This window comes from Pseudochaenichthys georgianus, chromosome 2 (genome assembly GCF_902827115.2).
Source record: "Pseudochaenichthys georgianus chromosome 2, fPseGeo1.2, whole genome shotgun sequence".
NCBI classification, from domain to species: Eukaryota; Metazoa; Chordata; class Actinopteri; order Perciformes; family Channichthyidae; genus Pseudochaenichthys; species Pseudochaenichthys georgianus.
Genome location: NC_047504.1, coordinates 7,742,611 through 7,769,413, shown reverse-complemented (window position 1 = coordinate 7,769,413; position 26,803 = coordinate 7,742,611). Strand labels below are relative to the sequence as shown.

Sequence of the window (26,803 nt, the reverse complement as noted above, 5' to 3'; positions counted from 1 at the left end):
CACATTACCATGTTGAGTTTACACTGACGAGGAAGGCAGCCACGATCTGACACAAAAACGTTTTCAAAATAAGAGTCTAATTAACACTGCAATCACTACGTTACAAATCATTCAAATGGCATTGTTTGTGCACAACTGGCCCATAAGTAAGGAGATATAATGCCTTTTCTAGTAAATATCATATTAAACTTAATCTGCTCTGACAAAACAAGAAATTCAAATACATTCAATTGAACTTTGACAAGCTACTCACAGAAATGAATCATGGTAGAGTTTATTTTTAAGCATTTAAATCTATTTGATTTTATTTAAATACTCATATTTTTTAAATGTATGTATTGAAATTAATTATAATCTGTATAATTCCTGTCAATTCTAAAATATATTGAATGTAATTACTTAGAGATTAAACAATAGCAGGATCATGGACGTTTTCACTATTGTATGGGCCATAGCTACAGTCAAATAATCGATTATAAAAAATAAAAGTCATTGCAGACGTAAAATAAATGTTTATAAATAGTAGTTTTTTAATCGAAATCTTAATGTTAACAAGTCAAGTTATTCAATTAAGTCTAGTAATAGCATTTTTTAAATAAATGTGACATTAGCTTGAGCTTTTATTTTGAAGGCCTTAGCCTGGTTATGTCTGTCACGCTTTACGCAGCAGGAGGGAAAACGTTATCCATGGGTTCTATGTATTTATGTGCGCGTGGCGTGTCACATGCTTCACGTAGTATTAAAGTCACATCACGCCCTTCTTTTAAAGATAAAATCAAAATCGGCACAATGATTCACAGCAGGCCGCTTCACACCTGGAGAAAATAACGCCAGACGCACTACTTTCTGTTGTTAGGTCACATCTATTGTGTCAGGGATGGGGCCACTTGATCCAATTCCCCCTTCTGCTACACACTGGTGACATTTCAAACACACTCCCATGTTAAATAACAAGTCAACTTTGTAGCTTTTGAAATGAGTGTACAAAAACATGTATGTAAAAGTACACCATCCAAAAAGGTGTGCATTAAAGAGTTACTTAAAGGGATGCTTTGTACATTACACGTTTGGCCATTAAAATGATTTAATCTGAATCCCGGTTTAATCAATTTCCCATGATTTACACTTTAATTGGCAGCTATGGGTGGCAAAGGGATGCAGATCATTTGGGAGATGCCACCCACATGGAGCAGCGGTGATTCATAACGCTTTCCACATGTTTCTGGGACTCTCAGACTTAAAAATCAGTAGGTATAAAAAAAAGGTTTCATTACCTGCATACATATTAATGCCGATTTTTCTTTGTCAATGTGAAAAAGAGCGTGCAGTATACATGTTGCCCTACACGACTTGTTTACAGACACATTATGCCATTATGCTGATTACAGACATGGCCAATCTTCTTCTTAACCATCCATAATTGCAGGATAATGATTTCCTTTGTGCTGCAGTGGGAGCCGAGGAGGCGGGGAGCGTCTTCCTTGGGGCCAAACAGGAAGTGCCACACATGCAGGCTTCAGATTTTAAGTGATGGGGTTGAGGTTTGGATCAGAAAGTTAGGGGGCAGGAAATTCAACCCAGAGGAGAGGACACAGCAGTGGAAAATGCAACACTTATTGTGTGAATATAATAGTTTTTTAAAGAAATTGAGTATCAAAATCTTAATCTTTTCCTATTCACATTTTCTTTTTCTTGATTTGTTTTTATATGTTGTTCTCAAAGTTTGCCATCATTATTGTATTCAACGTATTGCTTGTATATTGATCTTTGATTTATTTATTTTTTTTAAATGGCAGAAGTTCCAAATTAGCCATCCAATAATTTTTCCTGCAATGTTTATCATTTGTTTATCTTTTATGTTAGTGTATCTTTTAATTGCGCAAAACTAAAACATAGTCGATGACATAGGGCCATCTAGTGGACGAAACCTGAATTACAAAATGCATCCTCATTTAATGAAAGTACATAATTATCATTTAAAAGCTATTCACACTACTTTAATTTGAGGGAACACATTTACGTTTTTAAACTCTTAAAGAAGAAGAATTGGCAGAGTTCCCATTAAAACAGCTCCACTGTTAAAATAAAATAACTGAGTGCAAATCAGTTCACCTTGCAACAACAAACAGACACAAGACATGTGCTTCACAAGTCAATGTGATACTTTTATTCATGAACCTTGGACCATATATATATATATATATTTATATAACACTGTATAAATACTCTATATATTCTACTCCCTTCTGTGATCTCAATAACAAATACAAAATAATATTAAAAAAGCCACATGATTATATTTAACAGGCTGTACAAAAATAAATAATGTTTGGATATTCTGTACAAAAGGAAAAGACTCGGTAGAAAAAAGAAACCGGGTGCCTTCGCAGAAGGCAGGAGAGACTTACTTATGAAGTAGTAGCAGGAGACAAGTCCCTCTTTAGGTCTCCACACACACACACACACACACACACACACACACACACACACACACACACACACACACACACACACACACACACACACACACACACCGCACACACACACACACACACACACACACACACACGCGCGCGCACACACACACACACACACACACACACACACACACACACACACACACACACACACACACACACACTCACATATACCATGTATACACCACTTCAGGGGACATTACATTGACTTACATGCATTTCCTGGAGACTTATCCTAACCTTAACCATAACCAACACATGCCTAACCCTTACCCTAACCCTAACCAAGTCTTCACCCTAAAATTAATGATCCCCCTCATGGGGACCTCCAATGTGTCCCCATAAGGGAAGCCAGTCCCCACTCGTGACTATGTAAACAGATTTAGGTCCCCACAAGTATAGTAATGGTAGACCATACACACACACACACACACACAGACACACACACACACACACACACACACACACACACACACACACACACACACACACACACACACACACACACACACACACACACACTCACACTCCTCTTTGGTCTTTGAAGAGTTCCCTCATTGAAGGGTTAGATATGGCTAAAGCACAGAGTACAGAGTACTGAGGCCTTTAGAGACGACGGGGTGTTACAATGTGCCGCTGGCAAAACAAAGATGAAGTGCTACAGGTTTGTGATAAATAAACTAAACACTGACTATTTTTTTCCATACCGGATGGGATGTATAGTAGAATATGAGCTATTTCTCTTTCATTGTATCTTTATATACTCTGCATTTACCTCCCCCACCCCCAAACCCCTTATGTGTCAGTCCAGCCCAGCTTGGACAAACATCATATATATACACATGCATAAAAAAACATAAAAGACACTTTCTCCCACTCGCTCACACACAAGCATGACATTGGCACGGTAAGCAGCAAGGAAGTCTCTTCCTCCTGAGGGAGGCGGCACTGAGTGCTGCACTGAGCCAGTGATGCTGCAGAGCCACTGTGGCCCCAACATGGGTTCAGGGGGAAATAGGTTGCAGTCATTGAGGACCCATCGTGGGACTCTGGATGCTAACATTCATTAGCCTCTTTAGCTTGTCCGTGGGAAGAAGAGCAGGCAGAGTGTTTTTCTGCAGCAGTCTTCAGCAGGCGCTCTGATTGCACAGTTCCAGCAGGGGTCTCGGCCGCTCTTTGGGGTCACAGCTGTCGTGTGTCAGTGTGCGCCCCTCGGGGCCGATGCAGCGCAGTTGCCGTTTGCGGAAACCCCGCCCGCAGGTCTTTGAACACACCGACCACTCCCCGAGGAGCCAGGAGGGGCAGGGCTGGGCAGAGCAGGAGCGCGAGGCCAGGGGGCGCAGCTCCTCGGGGCAGTCTCTGGAGGGCCGGCCCTGAGGGTCCGCACACACCACCTCCCTCTGCTGCACGCCTCCGCCACACGTCTGGGAGCAGGGACCCCACTCCCTGAGGGTCCACTCGGCTCCACCCACCTCCCTGATGGCGTTGATGGAGTGCCGGCGGCCTCCGTTGCCGTTGGAGATGGAAGCAGCGTTGTTGGGTCTTGGTGCAAAGTAGCTGTATTTGACCCGGGGCCTGGGGGCCTCCCCGACAGACAGCACCTGGATGGTGAGGGGCTCTGGGAGCGGGGAGAAGCTCCGAAGGCGCTCCAGCGAGGCGGAAGAGCCGCTGTAGCGCAGCAGCGCCCCCTGCAGGGCGATGTCCGTCTCCATGGTCATCAGCTTGTAGTCTCCATTCAGCAGGTAGGTGCCGTCCTGCCGGCGCACCGCCAGGTAGCTGTTGTCGTTACGACCGTTGCCGGGGGCGCGCTGCTTCACGTCCAGGTGGGTGGCGCCGGCAGGAATGGTGACAACATCCTGGTACCCAGGCCTGAAACAGAGAGCGGCAGAGGTCAGACTGAGGCACAACAAATTGATGTTTACAGAGATGGAAGTATCCAATATTTATACTTTATATAGACATTTGTGCGTGAGATATATTTACCTGGCACGCTCCAGAGAGCCGGACACCTTCTTGCAGGTCGATCCGTCTCCTCCACACACTCCACACTTATCGAAGCGCCGGTTGGAGCCGATGACACGATCACACCCGGCCTTCACACACTGGCCTTGGACACACACAGAGGTGGAGTCTGGGCTGCAGGGGGTCCCGTCAGCCACCTGGGGGCAGCAGAGAGACAGCGGTTGGAGTCAGGTAGTAATGGGAGTAATGGATTACTCTATCAGATCACTAGTAATACAATATATTTGGGGATTACTAGCATGATTACTAACCAAAAAACTAAAAAATTGTCTTGTGTTTGTTGTAAAGGGATCAGATTATTATTATTTTTATTTATTTTTTAACCCTGCCAACTCTGCGTGGAGCTACACATGAGTCATACACAAGTAAAAGTCTGAAAACAGCTGATTCTTCAGATTGCAGGTCTGCACATAAGAGTTATGAGATCAAGTACTCAGATCCTTTTCTTAAGTAAAGGTACAAAAACTATGATCTTGAAATACTACATTGCAAGTAAAAGTCCTACAAAATATGATTTAAGTAGAGGAACATAATTATTATAGGAAACATTGAGTGCTTCTTCCAGCTCAGTTTATCAGTGTAATCCAGCCCCTCACCTTAGATTTGAGGACAAAGAAGTATCCGGTGCCCTTGGCTCTGCACACCAGCTTGCAGCGGTCTTTGGGTGAGACTCCGGCATATTTGGGCACCCACTCGACTCCCTCGCCTGAACCCAGCGACACCTGGGCCGACATGTCGTTGTGCGCCAAGCACTGCTCCTCACGGAAAGACAGGCCTGAGAAAGAAAACAGAGCGGGGGTCAGGTTGAGCATGCTAACTTTCACACCAACGTGCAAGAAACATCAAAACATCCCTTCTTCCTGAGAAACACTCGGCAGTTTGGTTCAATCTCTTAAATCTTATTCCTGATAGAAAGTATGTCTCACCGTTGCTATCGGGGCAGGTTTCTGTGTTGCAGGAGCGGTACTGGATCCTCTTCCCCTCGCAGTACTTGCCCCCGTTTTTGGGCAAAGGGTTGTCACAGGAGCGGAAGGAATACTGCACCCCCCCGCCGCAGGTTCGAGAGCAGTCACCCCACGGACCCCACAGCCCCCATCCACCATTGACAGGAGTCTGAAAGCACCAGAGACATGAGCATTACACATCTGATTCAGTACTTCCGGACGCTAATACTTATGAATTATGGTGGCTAATAATTATGAGGCTAACACTTCTAAAGGCTAACACTTCTGGAGGCCAGTTCCTACCTGGTGTTTGGCAGCTTGGCTCTTGGTGAGACACTGCCCGGCCAGGCAGTAGCTGTCATGGCCGCAGGAAGTCCCATCAGCCCAGGGGAAGTTCTTGGTCTGGCACACCAGCAGACCGTTGGACGTGGTGACGGTGCACCACAGGGCCGCACAGGTGGTGCTCAGGTCGGGGCAGTGCTGGGAGTCGTCCCCAAAGGTCAGCCGGCACTGGTGGTCCGCGTCGTACACGGTCCCCGGCAGAGGCTGGGGGAGGGGCTGCGGTTTGACCGGCTTGTCCAGCAGACACTGACCGTGGCCGTTGTCCAGGAAGGTGGTGACCATGAGGGCGGAGCAGGGGGACCACGGCTGCTGCTGGTCCAGGTTGGACAGGGTGGAGGCCATCATGTGGGAGCCCCAGTGGGCACCGTTGACCCCGGAGCACATCTGGGCGTCATCATGAGGCATGTTGAAGACGTGGCCTGCAGGACAGAGAGGACATTATTTAAAGACAGCCTATTATGCTTTTTGGGGTTTCCCCTTTCCTGTAGTATATAGGTTTGTGTGCATAAAGAAGCATTTCTAACTGTACTTCTACTTACCAAGTTCATGCGCTACAGTAAATGCAGCTTGAAGGCCATCATCCTCCACAATAGAGCAGCTTCTGTCAGGGTCACACACTGTGCCGACATCTGCCATGCCCAGAGTGTCACAGGAGTGGGCGCCACACAGATCCTAAACATGCAAACAGAGAGCAAAGTTAATGTCTGACTCCTCCTTTATCTCCTCTGTTTCTGTCTCTGCTCCACTCCTCCTCTGACTCACCGTCCTGGTGAAGAGCACGGCGGTGTCGTAGTGCTCGGGGTGGCGGTCACTGGGCGGATTGTGCTGCCGCTGCCACTGGCAGAAGTTGCGGAGGGTCATGGCGGCGTTGGAGGACACCTGGGGGCCTCGCTCCTCCTCGTACACCACCAGCAGCTTCACCACCGCCAGGCTGATGGAGTTGTGGATGCTGGGGTGGCGGTAGAGGCGGGAGGCCACGGCCATGATGGTCAGCAGGTAGGGCTTCAGGCCGGCGCCGTGGAACTCAGCCATGGACTGGTCAGCCACCAGCATGATCTCCAGGTAGCGAGGTGTGGAGACAAAGCGCCTGCTCCTGTGGTGAGCTGAGGGGAGGAGAGAAAGAGGTCAAACCGGGTGCAAAGGTCATGTGAGCAGCTATCATATTACACTCCTGATTTGACTGCACTTTTTATGTTTCAGCTCTACAAAGGCTTTTATTCAGAGGGATGACTCAGCGTCACACTACCACCGGAGGCTCCTCCTCCGCAGGGTTCACATTCCTAAAATGACCTTCTCTGGTGGAAAACTAATCGAAGGGGAGGAAAATCCTTTCTGGAGGGGGGTGAAATGTCTGCCGGTGCGAGTTGTACCAGGAGGCGAGTTTACACGTCTCAGCACCGCCGGGCTCTGGCTGGCTCCAACCCCGCTGCCCCCCTCCCCTTCCTCCGTCACGCCTCCTCCTCTTTCCCCTTGGAGAGGCTCGACCCCCCCCCCCTCTCTTCCCTCCCCTCCCTTCCTCATTTCTGGTAGTGCGTAGACGGCGCTGTCAAAAAAGGTAGCTGGGTCCATTGGGCATGCTGTGCAGCCTGGCTCAACTCCAGCTGACAGCAGTTTGAGTACTCATAAAAGTGAGGATTATTTTTTGTGTAAAGCTTTAGATAAGTTGACATTTCGACATAAATAAATAAATATAATACAAATAAAACTCGCTTTCTGTTTTTTTGGCCACTTTTATAAGGTTGTTGCTTGGATAATGTGAGCTTTCTGAAATGCGTAAAAGCACGTAAAGTGTTCCTGCAGCTCACCTGTCTGCTCTGCGTTAGCTGCTCCGTGCTTGGCTTCTTCCTCCAGATTTGTTGGCACCCTCGCCTCGTCCTCGTTGACTCCGCACTTTGAGCTCCCCTCCTCAGCCAGAGCTGCCCGACCTCTGCGGCGGATCGTGTGGACATCCTCCTCGGTGCCCGTGAAGTCATTAGAGTTTTGGGGCTGGATGAAATACTCTTCCCCCTGAAAGTAGAATCCGCCCCTGAGCCCGTGGCACAGGTTGAGCGCCGCGGCGGAGTGATCCTCTCCGTTCACCGTGCCGGAGAAGAAGCAGCCCGGCTCGGCTCCGCTCTTTGGTTCCTGTGTGGGTTCGGACTCAGGAGTCCCCACAATATGGAAGACAAACCCCGGCGCCAAGAAGGTCTGGTCAGGCTCTAGCTGCAACACCAGCTCTTTGCCAAATACATCCAACCTGTACACCCTCATCTCCGCCTCCTTCTCCTGCTCCTCCGCGGAAAGAGTCCGCCACGACTCGGTTTCGCTCTCCGACCGGGCCGTTGGGTCTAGCCGGACCGGGACCACGGTGCTCTCCTCCCAGGCGCTAGGCACCCCGCTGACGCACAGAGCGACGAATAAACCAATGGAAACGTGTAAAAAACTCATCATAAAGCTGTGAAATCCAACAAGTGTAAAACAAGTTGAGAGTAAAGTCTCTACGAGGAAGCAAATAAATCCTTTAAAAGGTTTTCCACTATCAGCTACAAAAGCAAAGTCTTTGAACTTCCACAAAACTGTCTCCAAAATTACGCACACTCGTATAGACTAAAAAGGGATCAAATCCAGTGAAAAACTCATTCAAATGTATGTGCAAGGCGGACTTGTTGCAGAAAAAAGTCCTTTTATTAAGTACAAATACAAGCTGGATGTCGGCAGTAAATCCAACAGGTCTGTTTCTCTCAGCAGATGTTTCAGTTTCCAGCTCTGTGTGTGAGTTCAGGGCAGGTTCTTCCTCTGCTGGCCCGTTTACTCTGTTCTCTGCTGTTGCCTTTCAGTCAGATCAGAGCAGGTCCCTCCTTATATCCCCCTGCCTCAGGACCACCCCTTTCTTAAGGGCTCTTTGATCTAAGACTGGCCAAATCCCGTGCGCACCAGCGACCTGGCGCGTTGCCATATAATCAATCATTGTGGAGGACAGAGAGCTTTGGACAGAGCCATGTTTTCTCCTTCTGACTGTCACAAGATGTACATGTACAGTCATCACCGTCAGTCATAATATGACTTAAACATATGAATCGTATGTTAACTGATTATTCATTTATGATATGAAAACCTCAAAGTGTGCCACTGCTTTCTAAACTGAGTAAACATAACTCAGGTCGACAGGCAGCAGTGGAGGATGTGTTGTAGTGCAACAGGAGAGGGAGAGGGCAGCAGATCCAGAGGTAACCAAGTCTCCAGGAGTCGTACTCACCTTCCTTCATGCCAAGCCGGCTGTGGTGCTCCGTGGCCGGGCTGCGAGGCTCTGCTGCCCGGGGAGAGGGAGCAGAGAGGGGCCGCTGAGGTCTTAAGGTGGAGCGGCTCTCCATTCAGGCTGCTTCTCTACTCAAACCAAGGGGAGAGGAGCCCCTGTCCTCCGGCTTCTCCCCCCACCCGTCAGGACTGCTGCTTCTCTCCAACAGAGAGGACGAGTTTGCAGGAGTATCATAAATAATACCTGGCAAAGCAGAAAACCGTATTAAAGACACCCCAAAGAAGTGATTCACAGCAGATAAAACATTAAGGGAAAGTCATTTTTAAAGAATCATATAGACATCTCTACAACATTCTGATTAAATAAAGTAAAATCTATAACAAAATCACGTGAAAATATCCAAATAAGGTCACTTCAGTGTTGTGTAATTTTTAAACAGTCCATGACAGCTTTTTGGCACCATTTGAGGGTCAGTGCGTAACTTTTTGACGTCACTTTATCACTCTGTGGGGACACATTATGGAAGTCCACCTTAAGAGCAACAAGTGACTCATTGTAATTCCGCAATTCCCCAGAAGATGGTAGGCATGCCCTGTGGAAATTCCCAACACAGCTGCAGGTATTTTCCATCACTGGATGGGGCTGTATCACATTTCACCACAAGGTGGCGCCGTTGCATCACATGTATGAGCTTGTTGCTTTTTAATGAGTTTTCAAAAGACTACATGTGTTTTGTTCTTGCTGGGATGGATTTATATTGTTGTGCTGCTTTAACATAAAGATATTATTGACTTGTATAACTTTTCCTGTGCAGGGTAATATAATCTCCTCTAGCGGTACCTCATGTGCATTTTACCTATAGAATACCTGAGTGCAGGTGAGGTACGGCCATGTTTAACGTTGTGCAGAAGTCGAGCATTTACATGTTTAATCACGTTTTATTTCGTTTGTAAAGGTGCACAGAGTGGTGCCTCTGCTGGAGGATTCTGAACCAGGGTCCGAATGCGTTTTGCTAATGTAATTTTGTTTTAGAAAATGTAAATTTGTCTCAAGCTTTTTAAAAGTGTTTCACACTTTGCAATTGTACCTCTCAGTCACCGTACATAACTGACAGCTATTGTTATTATGTACAGAGTGATGGCCACAGCCACACAGGGTCAAACAAGTACACTGCACCTCACCTGCAGTAGTTCACTTTCAGTTCGGCTGCAGTCAAATGGGCAAATTATTAACACCACACATTTCATTTCGATGGTCAACTCTATATTTGCTTCTAATCTGACATGACTTGAAAATTGTAGCACAGCTAACACAAGTATTTGTTTGTATTAATGTCTTTATTTGTCTTTAAGTTAAATCCACCTGCTTCCATGTCAAAGGGGGGATTTGGGTTTAACCAGAACCAGGTTCATTACCAGGTAGGTAACACATACGAGGAATTTGACTATGTGTTGAGGTGCATTCATAAACATACAAATCAAATAAACTTTTTGTATTCTGTTAATCTTAATTGCCCCTTGGTTTCAACTTGGTTTGGCCAAGCCACTATAAAGGTTCCTTGATTTGTCATTGTATTGTGTTCTATAGGCTTTTGTGCATGTCAATGGTCTGGCTTTTCCCCATCCATATAATAAGGCTGTTATATGGATGTTACTCCTCTTTCATCATGTGTGTTGAGATAGCGACTGATTTTGCGACACATGCAAGGAAAATAAAGTACAAATATGTGACCAAATGAACAACACAGACACAAAGGTATTTAAATATATAGATTTTATATACATATATTCATGTGGATGACTAGAAAAGAAACACTATATTCTCACAAAGGAATGATTCTGCACAGTCATATGCCTAAGTTAAATAGTCATTTGATACAAAATTACTATAATAAATAAAACTCATCTCGTTGTTTTCTTTTATTCACACGTAGCAGTTGTACAAACAATAAATTACAAGTTCAGTGCTGTGTTTCTGTCGTTCAGCGAGAGGGGTTTCCCCGCTGCAAGGGTCAGAGTAGATCAATTGATCTGATGGATTGTTCCAAAGTGTTTGTATGTATACATTTCTGTGTATATATGGTTGAATACTTAGAGATATATGAAAGATCTACTCATTGTATAAAATGTCTATATTGTGTAAATAAATCTGAATTTGGGTTTTCTCCTGAACAGGTGCCAGATGGGGGAGGTTATTACACTATATGTACTGTTCAAAAAACACATGTGTTAATTAAAATATGTTTGTAGCCATATTTGTTTTATTTGGACAGATCAAGGCTCGTCGTCTCCCTAGCTTCACGTCTGTCGGCTAAGCTATGCTAACAGTTTCCTTGTTGTAGCTTAATATTCAGAGTGTAGTATCAATATTCTTGTCTATTTCTTGGCAAGAAAATGAATAGGCGTATTTCCAGATATGCCAAACTATTTCTTATAATCAACAGCAACATGACTATCCCAAATCAGTGTCCCCTTGTCGGCACTGGGACTATTTCTGTAGCATTTTTGACAGTGAGCTCTGTGGATTGTCTGAAGTATTTGAAGAATTGTATCTTCAAAAGCAGTGGCACGATCTGAATTGTTGTAACATGGCGAACACCACCCATCAGGACACAGTTTAAAACATTTTCAAAAACATGATGTAAAACAGAGAATGAGTGTAGAATTGCAAAAAAGGACACTGCGTTAGCATCTCCCTTGCTGTCGTTGCGAGTATCCAGGGCACACATTGTCATATAAGCATTGCTTCCTAAACAGATAAACAGACAAACAAACAGATATTGACCTCCAAAATAAAACCTGAGGGTTGTTAAGCTCCCAGCACCGGCATAATGAGTGATGCCGACAGAACCGAGAGTGAAGACGCTTCAAAGCGCACATGTTGTCGGTACATACTACATGTGCATACACAGGCCTGGGTACATGAGACACACACACACACACACACACACACACACACACACACACACACACACACACACACACACACACACACACACACACACACACACACACACACACACACACACACACACACACACACACACACACACACACACACACACACACACTAGAGCTGCAACAGTCGACAGAAACATAATCGCCAACTATTTTGATAAGGATGACGCAAACCATGGCATTTCAACCTCTCAAATAATTGGCAGATTAATTGATAATGAAAACAATTGTTTGTTGAAGCTCCACTACACACACACATCAATAATTACCCTAAGCCTGTGAGTCATTTTAAACCTCCATAAATGTTAAGGAGTGTCATGGTTACTTTGCCCCTTTGTCAACCTAACTGTTGTAAAGTGTGTCCTCTGAAGGCCACCATACGCTGCACAGGTGACTCGTGTCTTTAGGAAAAGCTTTCTTACAGAGTTTTCTTTTAGACGCTGCAAGAACTTGAGATGAGAAAAATATTTTGGGATAGGACGTAATTCACCATTCATTCGTGGACACGAGAAACCAGTGTTCCCTTCATGTCGTTTTTCAGCTGGACAGATCGTTCAAATAAAGCCGCAGAGCGCTTATAGTCGGGGCATCGGGTAGCCCTTATCCAGGACCATCATTTGTATAACTCCTGTTACTGGGACATTTCTGTCACTGAGTGGCTCATAAATAATCTTTGACGGGAAGAATATTGGTAGTCGATCAGAAGATGGGGAGTGAACCTTTTCAACATTCAACCTGTAAGACATTTGACAAGTGTTTCAGTTACTAGAGCAATTTGCGATGCAGTACACCCACCGCGGGACATTCGGCAGAAATGACGGCAAGCTAATAACGATATCTTTCAATCCAATCCCCATCGTTCTCACGGACAAATGGAAGCGACTTCCGAATCCCCCACAGTGATCAGAACACATGGAATACCATACAAAAACACGACATGCCATTACAGGGCAACACACACTGAGCCTCCAGGGTCTGGAGGCCGGGGTAAAGACAATCCGTTTCTGTCCATGTGGAAACGACATGCAATTTGAGTCTGTCCACCGGGCGGTCTCTACTGCATAGCTACTGCGATTCCAGGACACTCCTCCGGCGTTTAGTCAGGTACATCCAGAGTCTCTGTGGAGCCGCTCAACACTCACAGTCCTGTTTAAGGAGTCCGACACCAAGAACTCCAGACCTTTAAACGTCCTACCAATTGTTCCCCCTCTCCTGCCGCCTCAGCATTTCTTCACCAGACAGTGTTTGAAGGCGGAGGGTCGGACCCCCAACGTGCAGCCCTTGGAGAGCTTCCCCTCCTGGCTCTTACACTGCACAGTCCGGCTCTGCCAGCCAGTGTCACAAGTCCTAGTGCAGCTCATCCAGGACCCCGTCACCCAGTGGGGCCCTGGGAGGGGGGTAGAGGGGCCTGGAGCCGTCGGGACCAGGATTTTGGGAGTGGAGGAAGACGTAGTGGTGCTTCTGGTGGTAGTGGTGCTTCTGGTGGTAGTGGTGCTTCTGGTGGTGGTGGTGGTGCTCTGCGTAGGGGTGGACTTGGGGCTGAGTTGCTGTGGAGCATTCCTCCGTGGCATGAAGAAGCTGTAGCGAACATCCAGCGGCTTCTTAGCGTCCGTCGCTAGGATCTGCACCACTAGAGATTCCTGAAGGGCCCCGGGCCCCATGCTGTGGAGCCACTCGTCCCTCTGGCTCCAGCCACTGTAGTTGAGCACAGAACCGTTGAGGGGGATGATGGTCTCGGAGGTGGAGATCATGAACTTGCCGTTGAGGAGGTACTCGGTGCTGGGCCGGCGCAGGGCCAGGTAGGCGGTGTAGCGCGTCTGGTCCTTCACCTTGTGCTGACGGACCTTAATGTGGGTGCAGCCTGCCGGGATCTTCACCACGTCCGTGTAGCCCTTACTGATTGGCAAGAGAGAGAGAGTAAAGAAGATCAGCATAAAAGCAAACATTTTCCACTGAGAACATAGCATCTCTTGTTAGCAAATCTAGTTAGCACTCTGCTAGCAACACATCAAAGCAAAACTGCCCTTAGCAATTGTGTGTAATTCTGATAAATGTAATGCACAGTTAAAGTTATCGGTCTCTTTGTCTCACCTTTTCTTGGTGAAGTTGCCCACCACACGTATACATCCCGTGCTGTCGCCCCCACATATCCCACACTTATCGAACTGCAGCTTGGAGCCGATGATGCCGTCGCAGCCCGTCCGCACACACTTCCCTTTCACACACACCGAGCTGCTGTAGGGACGACACTCGGTCCCGTCTACCACCTGGAGACAAACAGGAAGATTATTTCCCATTTCCCCTTAAATACACTGCGCCTCTTACTTCTTTGCTTCAGCTCACCCTGTGAGAGAACACCACGTAGTATCCTGTTCCTTTGGCCCTGCAGGTCAGCTTACACACGTCTTTGGGCAGGACTCCGGCGTACTTCGGCACCCACTCAACAAACGTCTTCACCCCCTTAGGATCCGTCTGGGGACCGTTGCGCACCTCACATTGCTCCTGCCGGAAGTTCTTATCTGGAGAAATGAAAAGAGGACTGTGAGTACGACCAATACGCTGTAATAATCACGCATGCATTCCCAGGCTGCGACACTCACTGGCTGGCGGACATGGCGTGACGTTGCAGGACCGGTAGATGGCTCTCTTCCCCGTGCAGTAGCGCCCGTTGTTGCGCGGCGGCGGGTTGTTGCACAGGCGCTGGGCGAACTTCACCCCGCCTCCGCACGTCCTGGTGCACCCACCCCAAGGACCCCAGGAGCTCCAGCTGCCGTGGTTGGACGCCTTGGAAAGAAGCGGGAAGATATATGAGGAAGTGGGCGGAGGAGAGATCACACGAGAGAGGAAGGGGGGATGAGAGAGGACGATTAGCCACGTGTCGCAGAGAAAGTAGGAAATGTGGCAAGCATTGTGTGGAAAGAAGAAGCGGGCGAACCCCCGTGCGATGAAGGAAACTAGCATGAAAGCTCACATGCTTCCCCTCGAGGAACATCCTGAATGAAATGTACTTCTTTTTATGTTTTTCCAGCCAGCGCTGCATGAGTCATGATCATGGATAAGTAAGTAGTAGCCTTAAACATTTTACGAGACAAAGCTGATTTTATAATCCTGTAGTTCTGCAGAGCTTTTCCATTTAGTGTGTTCAGTGTACAGCACTTCTTTCCACAGTGAAAGCCACTTCATCCGCAAAGAAATATTCTGTTTATAGAGGTTAAAAGGAGTCTCATATGCAGGGGCACAGTGGTCGTCATACATGGCAGTGAGAATGAAGCGAGTCAAGACTTGGGTCGCATCCACACACACACACACACACACACACACACACACACACACACACACACACACACACACACACACACACACACACACACACACACACACACACACACACACACACACACACACACACACACACACACACGACTGCCAAGAATCAAGTGAAACCCGCCAAATGTCATGTGACAAATAAACACAAAGAAAATATTCTTCTCACACACACACACACACACACACACACACACACACACACACACACACACACACACACACACACACACACACACACACACACACACACACACACACACACACACACACACACACACACACACCCCTAACTTATTAAATTCAATTGAATTTGGTTAAAGCAAGGCCAAGAAAACAAGTAGCACGGATCAGCAGCGGCATACATAAAGCAGCAGACCACACACTGAACCACACAACATGTTTCTCCTCGAGTGTCCTTCTTTCTCCTTTACAGTGTGTTGTTGAGTGTCTCAGATATACGTTTTTGAACTGTAAAAAGTAATATTTCTGTCCTTACCGAGTAGTGTCTCTTGCGGGTCTTGTCCACACACTTCCCCTGCAGGCAGATGCGCCCCTTCCCGCAGGGCGTCCCCTCCACAGCCGGCAGCTTCTTGGTCAGACACACCATCTGTCCGTGGCGGATCACGGCGCACCACAGGCGGGAGCACACGTCCATCCCCGGGCACACCGTGTACTCCGGCCCGAAGGCCAGGCGGCACTGGCGGACGGCGTCGTAGCTCTGGCCCGGGAGCTCCTCGGGGCCCAGGAGGGGGGAGCGGGGGGAGTCCAGGAGACACTCGGCTGTAGCAGGAAGAAGAGGGAGAGCATACATAAAACTAGTGACACAGAAGTGTAACAAAACAATCAGTAACGCATTTGTATCGTAGTTTAATGAAGAGTGTGTCGTGTGAAATATTAGTTAGCAAGCTAGTTAGCTAACATGGACTAATCACCTGTAGCTGAATAATAAGTTGTGTATGTGTGCTGAATATCATCGGTCAGTGGACTGTGGACCTTTTGATATATTATGTTTAATGTACGTTTAGGAAGGTTTCATAACTTATTAGACCGAGCTGAGAGTATGCAGTTTGATTCTGAAAAAACTAAGCAAAATAAATGTATTATAAACTAATGTGAAAAAAAAAAAAAAAAAAAAAGAAGAAGGAAGGAATTAATGTATTTTATGTGGATACATTGTTATGCTATAAATTGTTATGCTATAAATTGTTATGCTATAATATATATATAATATATAGATGAACTCAGACGATTGCTAAAAAACATCAGGTAGGATTTTCTGTGAAATGGCAAGATGGGTGGGAAGAGGGGGGGACGGGGTGGCATGGGAAAGGGATTCCTATATATATATATATTTTTTTCTTTTCTTTTTGTATTGTCTATATCATTTGTATCTGTATAAGTCCCTTTTGTGAGGGCAAAAAAAAAAAACAACAATAAAAAGTTGGTCACAAAAAAAAACAAAAAAACTAATGCATGCCTGGAAGTCCCTATTGTGTCCAAGTGTGCAACATCTGCAAAATGCACACTAACTGCCAACTGGCGTATGGAAGTCTTTTTGAGAACTGAATGTCATATCTCTCAATAGAAATGCTGGAGCAGCATACGTCAGTTGCACATGAATAACGCCCGAAGCGATGGACTTTTTTTGAACGTTATGTCAGCTTTCGATGCTTTATGGCAGTAATGAATGACGCTTCTGGAATCTTTGCCAAAGATCTGTCATTGCACTGCAGCTACACTCTTTAAGAAGTTAACAGGATTGTAAATAAGCTCTATTAGCATGATTACAGCTCGGTTTGGTCGTAAATAGCTCTCCCTGATAGGTCATGTGTGAGAAAAGCTATCACACGTCAAATCCACATGGCTGCAATTTGTAAACGGAGCGTGGGAAAGTGAGGACAGATCTCACGGTTTCGCTCTGTTTTTATTATTCTGCATTTTCTCCCACACTTACCGTTGCCATCGTCAAAGAAGTCTGTGATGGTGGCCGAGGTGCAGCGGCTCCAGGGCTTGGAGGCGTCGATGGAGGTGAGGATGGAGGACATGAGCCGCTTGTCGCTGTTCACCCCGAACTTCTCCTCGCAGAACTTGGAGTCATCGTGGGACAAACCGAGCAGGTGACCTGGGGAGAAACGGACGAGTTGATGGAAACGAGTTTGCACATGAGAAAAGAGAACACACTCGGGGATCAGGTGTCTGAGATAAGACAATCCTCCCAGGGTTATTAATCAGCTGCAGAGAGATGCTGACAGATGTGCGGGCGCTGGCGTGTTCACACCTCTGTTTGTGTGCTGGTATCCATGCCTACCTATCTCATGCGCGACAGTGAACGCAGCGTGCAGCCCGTCGTCCTCGATGACGGCGCAGCTCCTCTCCGGGGAGCAGATGGTGCCGACGTCCGCCATGCCCAGCGTGTCGCAGGAGTGGTGGCCACAGAGGTCCTGGACAGAGGAAATACCGTCAGTATACATCCTTCTTTGATTTATTGAATAACTACGATTTCACTTAATAAAGAACATTATAGTTTACCGAATGTCATTCTAACAAAAGCAGCAAAAGGCAGTGTCTATTCTTGTCTTTCAAATACATGGACATCTGGCTATCCGAAAAGAAACACTGGATACTACAACTCCCATAATGCAATGCGATCTCCATAACTACACTTTGTAAAGCATGAAATAAATCCAAGCTGAGGTGTCAGTTGATACATTTGTTTTTACAGCCCGAGTATAATTTCTCTTCCTTCCTGCCTGCCTGCCTTCCTCCCTCTCTTCCTCCCACATCTCCCTGTCTGCCTCCCATGGTTCACATGGCTGACACACTATTGATCTTTGTTTCCTTCCCACACATGTCCATGCAGATGACACCCTGGGGTGCTCGGCTTGTCCCGGTCGAGTGCACAGATCAATCCGTTGACCCGTGGTGTTTTCTGATGGAGAAACACCACGGGTTTGTCCACAGCTGACGTTAAAGTGACTTTCTGTGGATTGATATGACCTTAGCAACGGTCTGTTAACGAGAATTAACAACCTCTGGAATGTCCAAATTGACCAATCAGAATCGAGTATTCAACTAAGCCGTGTAAAAAAAGGACAATAAAGCCTTTGAATCTGTGCAACAAACAAAGCAGCGGAACATGCATTTAGGGTGCAGACACAAACATATATGTCCGTGTGTACAGAAGACACACACACACACACACACACACACACACACACACACACACACACACACACACACACACACACACACACACACACACACACACACACACACACACACACACACACACACACACACACACACACACACACACACACACACACACACACACACACACACACACACACACACACACACACACACACACACGTCCCATGGGGAGGATGAATCGTCACGTTAAGTGGTGCTGACAGGCCTACTCGGTCGTGTGTGAGAGTCTCTCTGGGGAGGGTGTGTACTCGTTGCCCGCGGGTTGCTTTGGAACAAACTGCCTTGTGTTCTGCGCTCACACACACATGGCTGACTGGGTGGGAACGCCTTACACACGCATGCACACAAATATAGTAAATAAAGGGTATAAACTTGAACATATAGAACACAAAACTGTAAACTCATAAAGGAAGAGAGGAGGGGGAGTCCAGTTTGTTGCATGCATGGACGCTTTTCTGTCCCGTGTGCAGAATTAGTTTTAAGGGAAGTTTGATTTGAATCAGCTATATATTCGGTTTCTCTCTCCCTGTTTCCCACACTCTTTCACCCCGACGTGCTTTTCACCTCCCTCTCTTGCATTTATTTTTCATTCCCACCCTCTCCCCGTCTCTCCCCGAAGTACAGCAGCTGTTTCTGTTTCTCCTCTTGAACACAGGGCTTTTAGTGTAAACAAGGAAAGACAAACAGGACTGTTTGATTAGAAATTAAAAGGAGAAAAAGACCTGACATGACCCTGAAACTCACATCTCTATCTAGGAAAAGCTTGCAAGCATCTGGGGGAATGCAAAGGGAAATAAGCTGGGAGGATGGAGGGATGCCGGATATTACAGAAAATAACTCGGAGAACAAGGAGTTAGAGAAATATTGGCTGAAATAACAGGAGAACAGGTGGCATGCTGGTTGTGAAGGTCAAGAGGTGATCAGAGCTGTGTGTGTGTGTGTGTGTGTGTGTGTGTGTGTGTGTGTGTGTGTGTGTGTAACGAGACCACTTAAAATCTAAGCCAAGGCTTGTGTTAAACAAACAGCCCACCAGACCCACACACACACTGCAGTCCCTCAGAGTGAGTGTGGCTCACACTGTGATCAAAAACTCCCTGCAGGCTGATTTCAACAAACCTGCTAATCAAAAACAAAAGACTGGTCAACAGTTGTTGACATTGTTTGTCTGAAACTGGGCTCCGTTTCAAAAGAGGTGCTGGCAGTATGAAAAAAGACCCAGCAGAGCTCGAGCCACATCATACACATCTGAACCTGAAAATGCCCAGAATATCTTTCTTAATGTATTTCATAATTGTGCAACAGTGGCGCAGTGTTCCCTGATCATCAGTGGCTCTGAAGGCCATCATGGTCTTAAGCTTCCTTTGAGGACTGACCCAAGGCTGCTTCATACATCAGCCTTGTGTTGGCCTGATGTCACATGCGTCTTGTTGTGAAATGAAAAGATATGGCTAAACAAAGCAGTTCTTTACTCCTTACTTACTCCTGATAATCAGGTCCATACGTTGTCAACATATTTGGCTTTCATACCGCGCATAACAAGAGATGATCAATTATGTTGTTGCCTTTTTTTTATTATTATGTACCATTTTTATTTGAATATTTTTATTATGTTTTTCTTATTATTTTACCTTTTTTTGTATTCTGGGATGGGGTTATACATTTGTGTAATGTCTTCTGCTGGAAAGATGAAAAAGCCAAAACAAATAAGAAGTCAGTGATGCATGTCAGTGTGAAGAGAGTGTGTTTTATATCTGAACTCTCCGGCGGAGTGTGTCGAGGGTTTGGGATCCGAGCGCTGTCTGCGGGTTGTCAACATCTCCCAGACGAAGTTTAGCACGTGTGAAATATCAGGAACAGTTCAAACAAACAGAGGGACGGGGGCGAGCGCTGGGAAATGTACACGTTAATGTACAGACGCACACAAACACATGAAGGAGGAGGAAAAGGAGGGGGGGGGGACACACACACACAAGAAAGGGAGGAGTCCCAAATGATAGACATTTCCACGTTCACTGTAAGAGGCTAAATGACAAGTGTTCAACACATGTGTGGGAAATGGAGTGTGTATATATGTACATACTGTGTACTTTACATCAATCGTCATTAACGGCCCTCTTCTGCAGACTGTTAGCACCTTCTGAAGGAATGATATTTTAAAAAGTGTTCATATGTTGCATAAACAGGTGTACAATTAAGGCTTTTATCATTGTTGACATTATTAATACGTAAATGTGGACACTCCGGGTAGTTTGTACGTGGATGGCGGCTTTAATGTGGCCCTAACTTAACCCGGGTTAAAAAAAGGTGAGCACTTCAATAACACGGGCATCACAAGTACCTGCAAGCAATGTCTGTCCAAATATTTGAGCTATTGCTGCAAGAAGCGTATAAAAAAGCAGCATGAATGAACACATGTGCAGGGCTGGAATGTAATAAAGTACTTTGACTGAAGTACTTTATTACTTAGCAGAGTTTTGAGGAACTTGACATGAGTATTTTCATCGTACTTCGTCCACCATACAGTTTGTATGTCAGTCTCTCTCGGCGGCCCTCTGACAGTGGGGCTTTGTGCACGGCCCAGCGAACACAGCCATGCATAACGTTTAATGTTCTCGTGCACACAGACACACACTCGGTTCCCCCTCAATGTACCCGTTGTTTCGTGGCGGTGCTGGTATGTGCGGGACAGAGTGACACCGCCACACGGTCAACTCACGGAGGGTATGGGGTGTTGGGGTAATTGGACCTGACCACAAAGAGACAAGTTCCCTCCAAGCCTCCCCCTCTTATCTGGGAACAATGGACCGGTCTCACTTCACAGTCACAAAGTCTTCAATGAGCTCCAGTTCCAGCCCAACGGACGACAATAATCTGCTTCACACAAATACACCGCGGAATAATTTGTTTTCGCATATAAGCTACTATTTAGCACCTGTGTTAGTCAATACAATGGAATATTATATTTTTGTCATGGCCAAACAGTGGTACTGAAACATATGGTCAGTCCAAGACCTAATTTGGCCCCAAAAATACGGTTTCCATTGACTGAGATAGGGAAAGAGACGTCTTTAAATCAGCGGGTGATTGTTTAACAGTAAATCCATTCAGTAAATTCCTATGAAAGCCATCGATACATTTGGAACGGAGCCCTGCCTCAAACGCTGCATCCTTATGTCCTTCAGTACAATAGAATATTAATCCATTTACTGTAACACAAAACGTATTTCCTGACTGTCAACGGAAACACTAAGGGCTCTAATATGTTTGTATATCCACGGATTGAGCGCAGATCTTGACGTATCGGGGGCGACTCCTGCTAAAATGATTAGTGTGGTTTTCAAGATGTCAGCATCTTCACACTCCACCTTTTTCCACCTGAGCTGAAACAACAGTGGATTCCTATAAGTCATTTTCCTGCAGCTGTAAACAAACTGCTTTTTCGTCCGTCCTAACGATCGAGCAATTGAAGCCGACTCCTTTAAAAGTCAAAGCGAGGCGTTGGCTGCTTTCTTAGCCTTATTAAAAGGTCACGACCCTAAAGTCAAGTCATGCATGAGCCTCACTGCTCGTTTGGCCGCAGAGAGGCTTGTTTGTCCTGCAGCGGTGCAACAGATAGGGATCGGGAACATGCCTGGAAATGTTCCTCAAGAGATCTGCGCCGCGCCACAGGGGCCAATAGAGGATTATACGCGACAGAGTGGGGATCACCTGCTCCTCGTGCTGACAGTTAACATCTGCAGCACAACCCCCCCCCGCTCACCAGTGAAGGTGAGATGTGGTAGACAGGTTTATAAACAATGTAAGGGCTGCGACAGGTGAGAGAGAAAGCACTGGAAACTCTTTCTGTTGAATAAGACATAACACTTTAAAAGAGGAAGACATCTCCATATCTGAGGCATGAAAAATGTGTGCTTGCTGATTCTTTTTGTAACTGTGCATGACTGTTATTATCCAATCTTTATTCCAGACTCAAGGTCCATATCACAAAAAGACAAAACACACATCAATAAATAAGATAAAAAGCTAAACACAAAACAGATAAAAACATAAAATCAGTCCAATCACAGCGAGCCACACATGCTCACCGTCTGTAGAGGCTGTTGCGCCAATGTCTCCAAATAGAGAACCGAGTAGAACTCTTCACAGGGTTCATTAAAATCGAGATAACATGATTGTCCGAGTCTTCCAGGCGACACATGAATCTGTACATTAACTTTCTTAAAAGGGCGTGACAAGTAGGTACCCCCAAGTTAACAAACAGCTGGCTGGCACTGTGCCATCTCGGTACCCTCAGCAGCAACCGTAAAGCATCGTTGGATGCAACTTTTAGTTTGTGTATGCTTCTAGCCGTGTAGTTACTCCACAGGTGAGCCGTGTAGTTACTCCACAGGTGAGCCGTGTAGTTACTCCACAGGTGAGCCGTGTAGTTACTCCACAGGTGAGCCGTGTAGTTACTCCACAGGTGAGCCGTGTAGTTACTCCACAGGTGAGCCGTGTAGTTACTCCACAGGTGAGCCGTGTAGTTACTCCACAGGTGAGCCTTGTACCATGGTGTACAGAAAGCTTTAAAAAGTGATACCTTGACATCTACAGAGCACTTGTGAAATTTCCGCATTAATATGTTTGCCTGGGCTTACAGTTTACAGCGTTGTCTTAGGAAATACAGCCTTTTTATCCTCTTTACTTCTCACAATCATGATGCTACTCTTCTTGGCGTTATACTTAATATTAAAATCAATGGCATACTGGGAACAAGTCCTCAGAAGCTGGTGTAAGCCAGCACTGCACGGGGAGAAGATGATTACATCATCTGCGTACATAAGGTGGTTGACAACAGTAGCTCCGATGACACAGCCAGTTTTACACACGTTCACTTTCCTCCACAGATCATCCAGGTACAGATTAAACAACACAGGAGATCAAATCCCACCTTGCTTGACCCCATTACATTACAGACACAGTATGGCCCCACTTCACCTGCATAGTCTGATGTGCATACCAAAAGGCTAAGATCCTTATTATGTACTTGGGTCTCCCTCTCTGGCACATTTTGTCAAATAATTTGTAATGATTCAGTCGATCAAATGCCTTGGAAGCATCAATAAAACATGGTGGAATTATGGCTTCTATATTTTGCTATAATGTCTTTTAAAGCAAAAATACACATATCTGTGCCGTGTTTTCTTTTAAAACCGAACTGGTTGTCAGCTGTGGTAATATACCTTTCCCGCATGGACTGCTTGGATATGAAACGGCATTGGAAATCATTGGAAATATGCAATGGAGAGTGGAGGTTTTCAGGGTAAGCATGAGTATTTTAACAGTATTAAAGCCCTCGTAAATTAAAAGCATAATCCAGCCTGTCATGTTTCATTAGTTTCCTGGCCAGTTTGACTTCCTGTTCAGAGGCTGCCTCAGGAGTATCTGGATGTTCTGTTTCCATGCCCGTCTGACCCTGTCCACACTGCCAAACCCAACCACCGGAGGATCTTTCCATCTTTTGCCTGGATCGTGCCTGTGCAGGTGGAGCGGCAGCAGGGTGAGTGAGGAGCCACCACGCTGGTTGGCACGCAGGAAGTGCCACTTTGCCAGCAAACCACAGGCATGCAGCCGCCTAGCCAATGCATGGTGGAGCCAACATGGAGTCTACGCCAGGAGATCCGAGGTTACACCACAACAAGACGCTGCATGAGCCCAACACACCGCATCTCAAGGAGAGCTATCTGGAACTGCAGCTAACCGCCGTGAAGCCACACCCGGAGAGGAGAGGTGAAAAATGCATGTAGGTCTGCGGCTTTCCACCAGGCAGGGAAAAGAGGAGGAGAAAGGGACGGTGAAAGACGGGATAAATGAGTGTGGTCTCGGTAAACGCAGAGCGTCTCACAGGGTGGATGTGTTTGTTTTCCGGACAGCTCCCAGCCCCAGCTGACACACGCTGGAAAAGTAACAGGGGAACAATGTGCAGACTGGAGTGATGAGAGACAGAGAGAGGAGTAGAGGGAGGGAAGACTAAGTGCAGCGGTTTCAAGGGGAGTTTGAGGGATATTTCTGCAATACATCCAGCAGCTGATTTCCAACCTCCTAGAAGAATTTACGTGCACGGCTTTACGGGAGCGCGCCTCAGATCACACAGACTTTTAGACCGTCAGGGGACTGGGAGGGGGAGCCTGGAGGTATGAAGAGCCTGCCTAGAAAAACACCAGTCGCAGGAAATACAGTTTTTATGGACTTTTTACAGACGCTGCGCTGCATTACGCACAAGAGATTCAGCAAAAAAGAAAAGAAGGAGGGGGGAAACGGAAGGACTAAGAAAACATACAAAGCAGAGACATGTGGGGAGCAGGTTCCTCACTTCTGATTGACTTGGATGCAAATTGGTAAATGATTCACAGTTGGCTACAATAACCACTAAATGAGACATAGAGGCTCAAGTGGGAAATACTGTGTCATTGCTGCTATAAACATAAAAAAGGTGACGTGTGTCAGTTGTTTTCCTTACTATAAGCTGTGTGCAATAAGCCCCAGCTTAGCTTCAGCAGCCAGCATGTGCACCATCAAAATAAAAACAAAGTGGCCGCGTCACCCCCTCCGCAGCCTTGGCATCACACCGGGGTGCTAGCCGCCTCTCCGCCGCTGAGTGAGTTGGGAGACAGGCAGTGGGGTCAAGTAACCGAGTAGATTTACTATACTGTACTTAAGTACTTTGTACTTCCACTCCAATACAATTCAGAGTTACGTTTTGTACCTCCACTACATTTATTGCATACCTTTATTTAGATTTCAGATTTGGAGTAATGATGTGACAACACTTAAATCAGATTAAACATATTATGTTGATGCTAATACTTTTGTACTTTTAGTTGAGTAACATTTTTTATTGCAGGACTTTTACTTGTAACGGAGTATTTCTACACTATTCAAATATTTGAGTAGCCTACTTCTCCCACCTCTGGAGACATTCGCACAGGTGTGGGTGAGGAAAGGGACGTTTGTTTTACCTGCCTGGTGAAGAGGATGGCGGCGTCGTAGTGGTCCTTGTGGTCGTCGTCTCGCGGGTTCTGCTGGTTCTGCCACCTGCAGAAACTCTTCAGGGTCGCTGCAGCGTTCTTGGTCACCTCGAGCCCCTTGTCCTTGTCGCTGAGCACGCGCACCTTCACCACGGACAGCCGGATGGGGTTCTCGATGCTCGCGTGCCCGTACAGCTTGGATGCGATGGAGGCCAGAGTGAGCAGGTAGTGGTTCAGGTCCGTCCCGTATTTTCGGGTCATGGTGTCGTCGGCCACCAGCAGCAGCTCCACGTGCCTGGCGCGAGACACCGACCTCTTGCTCCGCGCGCCATGGTCATCTGCGCTTTCCTGCGCGCGCCTCTCTCTCCCCTTCTTCACCCCTCTGTCCCGGCGTCTCTTCGTCGCATCCCGGCGTCCTCTCCCCCTGTCGCGTGTCCCGCAGCTCTCGCGCCCCTCACGCATGGCCTCGAAGCTGAAACTCTCGCGCGTGAAAACGTGGAGTGCGCTCTCCGCGTCCTTGTCCTGTAGCGCGCGTGCGTCGTGCTCGTGTCCTCGAGCCCTGACGATTGGCGTGATGGTGTAGCGCGCGTGGTCCACAGCGAAGAAGCCCTCGAGCCCCCCGCCGCAGAGGTTGAAGACGGCCAGGGACTCCGCGTTGGAGTCCACCGTCCCACGGTACGCGCACTCCCGTTGCAGAGGAGCGTCCCCCATCAGAGAAAGCACAGACTGAGTGCCGAAGTGATGCGAGAGCACCGACTCGTCCCGCTCCATGTCCAGCTGGAAGCGGCTCCCGTCCAGGTACAGTAGGTAGCCCACCTTCCCACCCCCGTGGTAAATCCGGTCAATGGTCCGCACCACCCCGTCGGTCCTCCGGGCAGGTGTGAGGAGAGACCCGTTCGCAGGTGGAAGATAGAAACCCTGGAAAGTAGGGAGACCCGCTCCTAGCTCCAACTCCACGACGCACAGCAACAGTAGCCGAAAGCAGAGCATGCCCTCGGCCAGAGCACCAAGGATCCGCACCATTGTTCATTCCAACCCGAAACACATCTATGTATCCACTAACAAGAGCCCGGACCGTCCGAAGAGACAACTTTGAGTGTTTGTTCCTCCACAAAAAAACGCATCCTCACGGTGTCCAAATCCCCAAGTGAAAACACTCACAGTAGTAACCGAGGCGAGCAAACAAAAGCATTGAGGAACAAAAAAACAAACAACGAAAGAGAGCAGCAGAGAGGAACTGTATGCAGGCTGCAGAGCACTGAGCTGAACTTGGAGAACA

At 46.8% G+C, this 26,803-nt stretch overlaps 2 protein-coding genes across 2 annotated transcripts; both read right to left on the bottom strand.

Annotated features, from left to right (window-relative positions):
• Positions 1-2,043: 2,043 nt before the first annotated feature.
• On the bottom strand, positions 2,044-8,808 carry adamts1 (ADAM metallopeptidase with thrombospondin type 1 motif, 1). Its single transcript, XM_034100479.2, has 8 exons — positions 7,591-8,808; positions 6,548-6,888; positions 6,325-6,457; positions 5,747-6,204; positions 5,426-5,612; positions 5,096-5,274; positions 4,461-4,636; positions 2,044-4,346 (listed from the first exon to the last, which is right to left on the bottom strand). Exons 1-8 carry the CDS (start codon positions 8,213-8,215, stop codon positions 3,605-3,607), a joined length of 2,841 nt encoding a protein of 946 aa, XP_033956370.1. The 5' UTR covers positions 8,216-8,808; the 3' UTR covers positions 2,044-3,604.
• A 1,968-nt stretch (positions 8,809-10,776) lies between these two features.
• Positions 10,777-26,803, bottom strand: LOC117459585 (A disintegrin and metalloproteinase with thrombospondin motifs 5). Its single transcript, XM_034100491.2, has 8 exons — positions 25,516-26,803; positions 17,613-17,745; positions 17,259-17,426; positions 15,801-16,084; positions 14,578-14,761; positions 14,321-14,496; positions 14,069-14,244; positions 10,777-13,873 (listed from the first exon to the last, which is right to left on the bottom strand). Exons 1-8 carry the CDS (start codon positions 26,545-26,547, stop codon positions 13,198-13,200), a joined length of 2,829 nt encoding a protein of 942 aa, XP_033956382.1. The 5' UTR covers positions 26,548-26,803; the 3' UTR covers positions 10,777-13,197.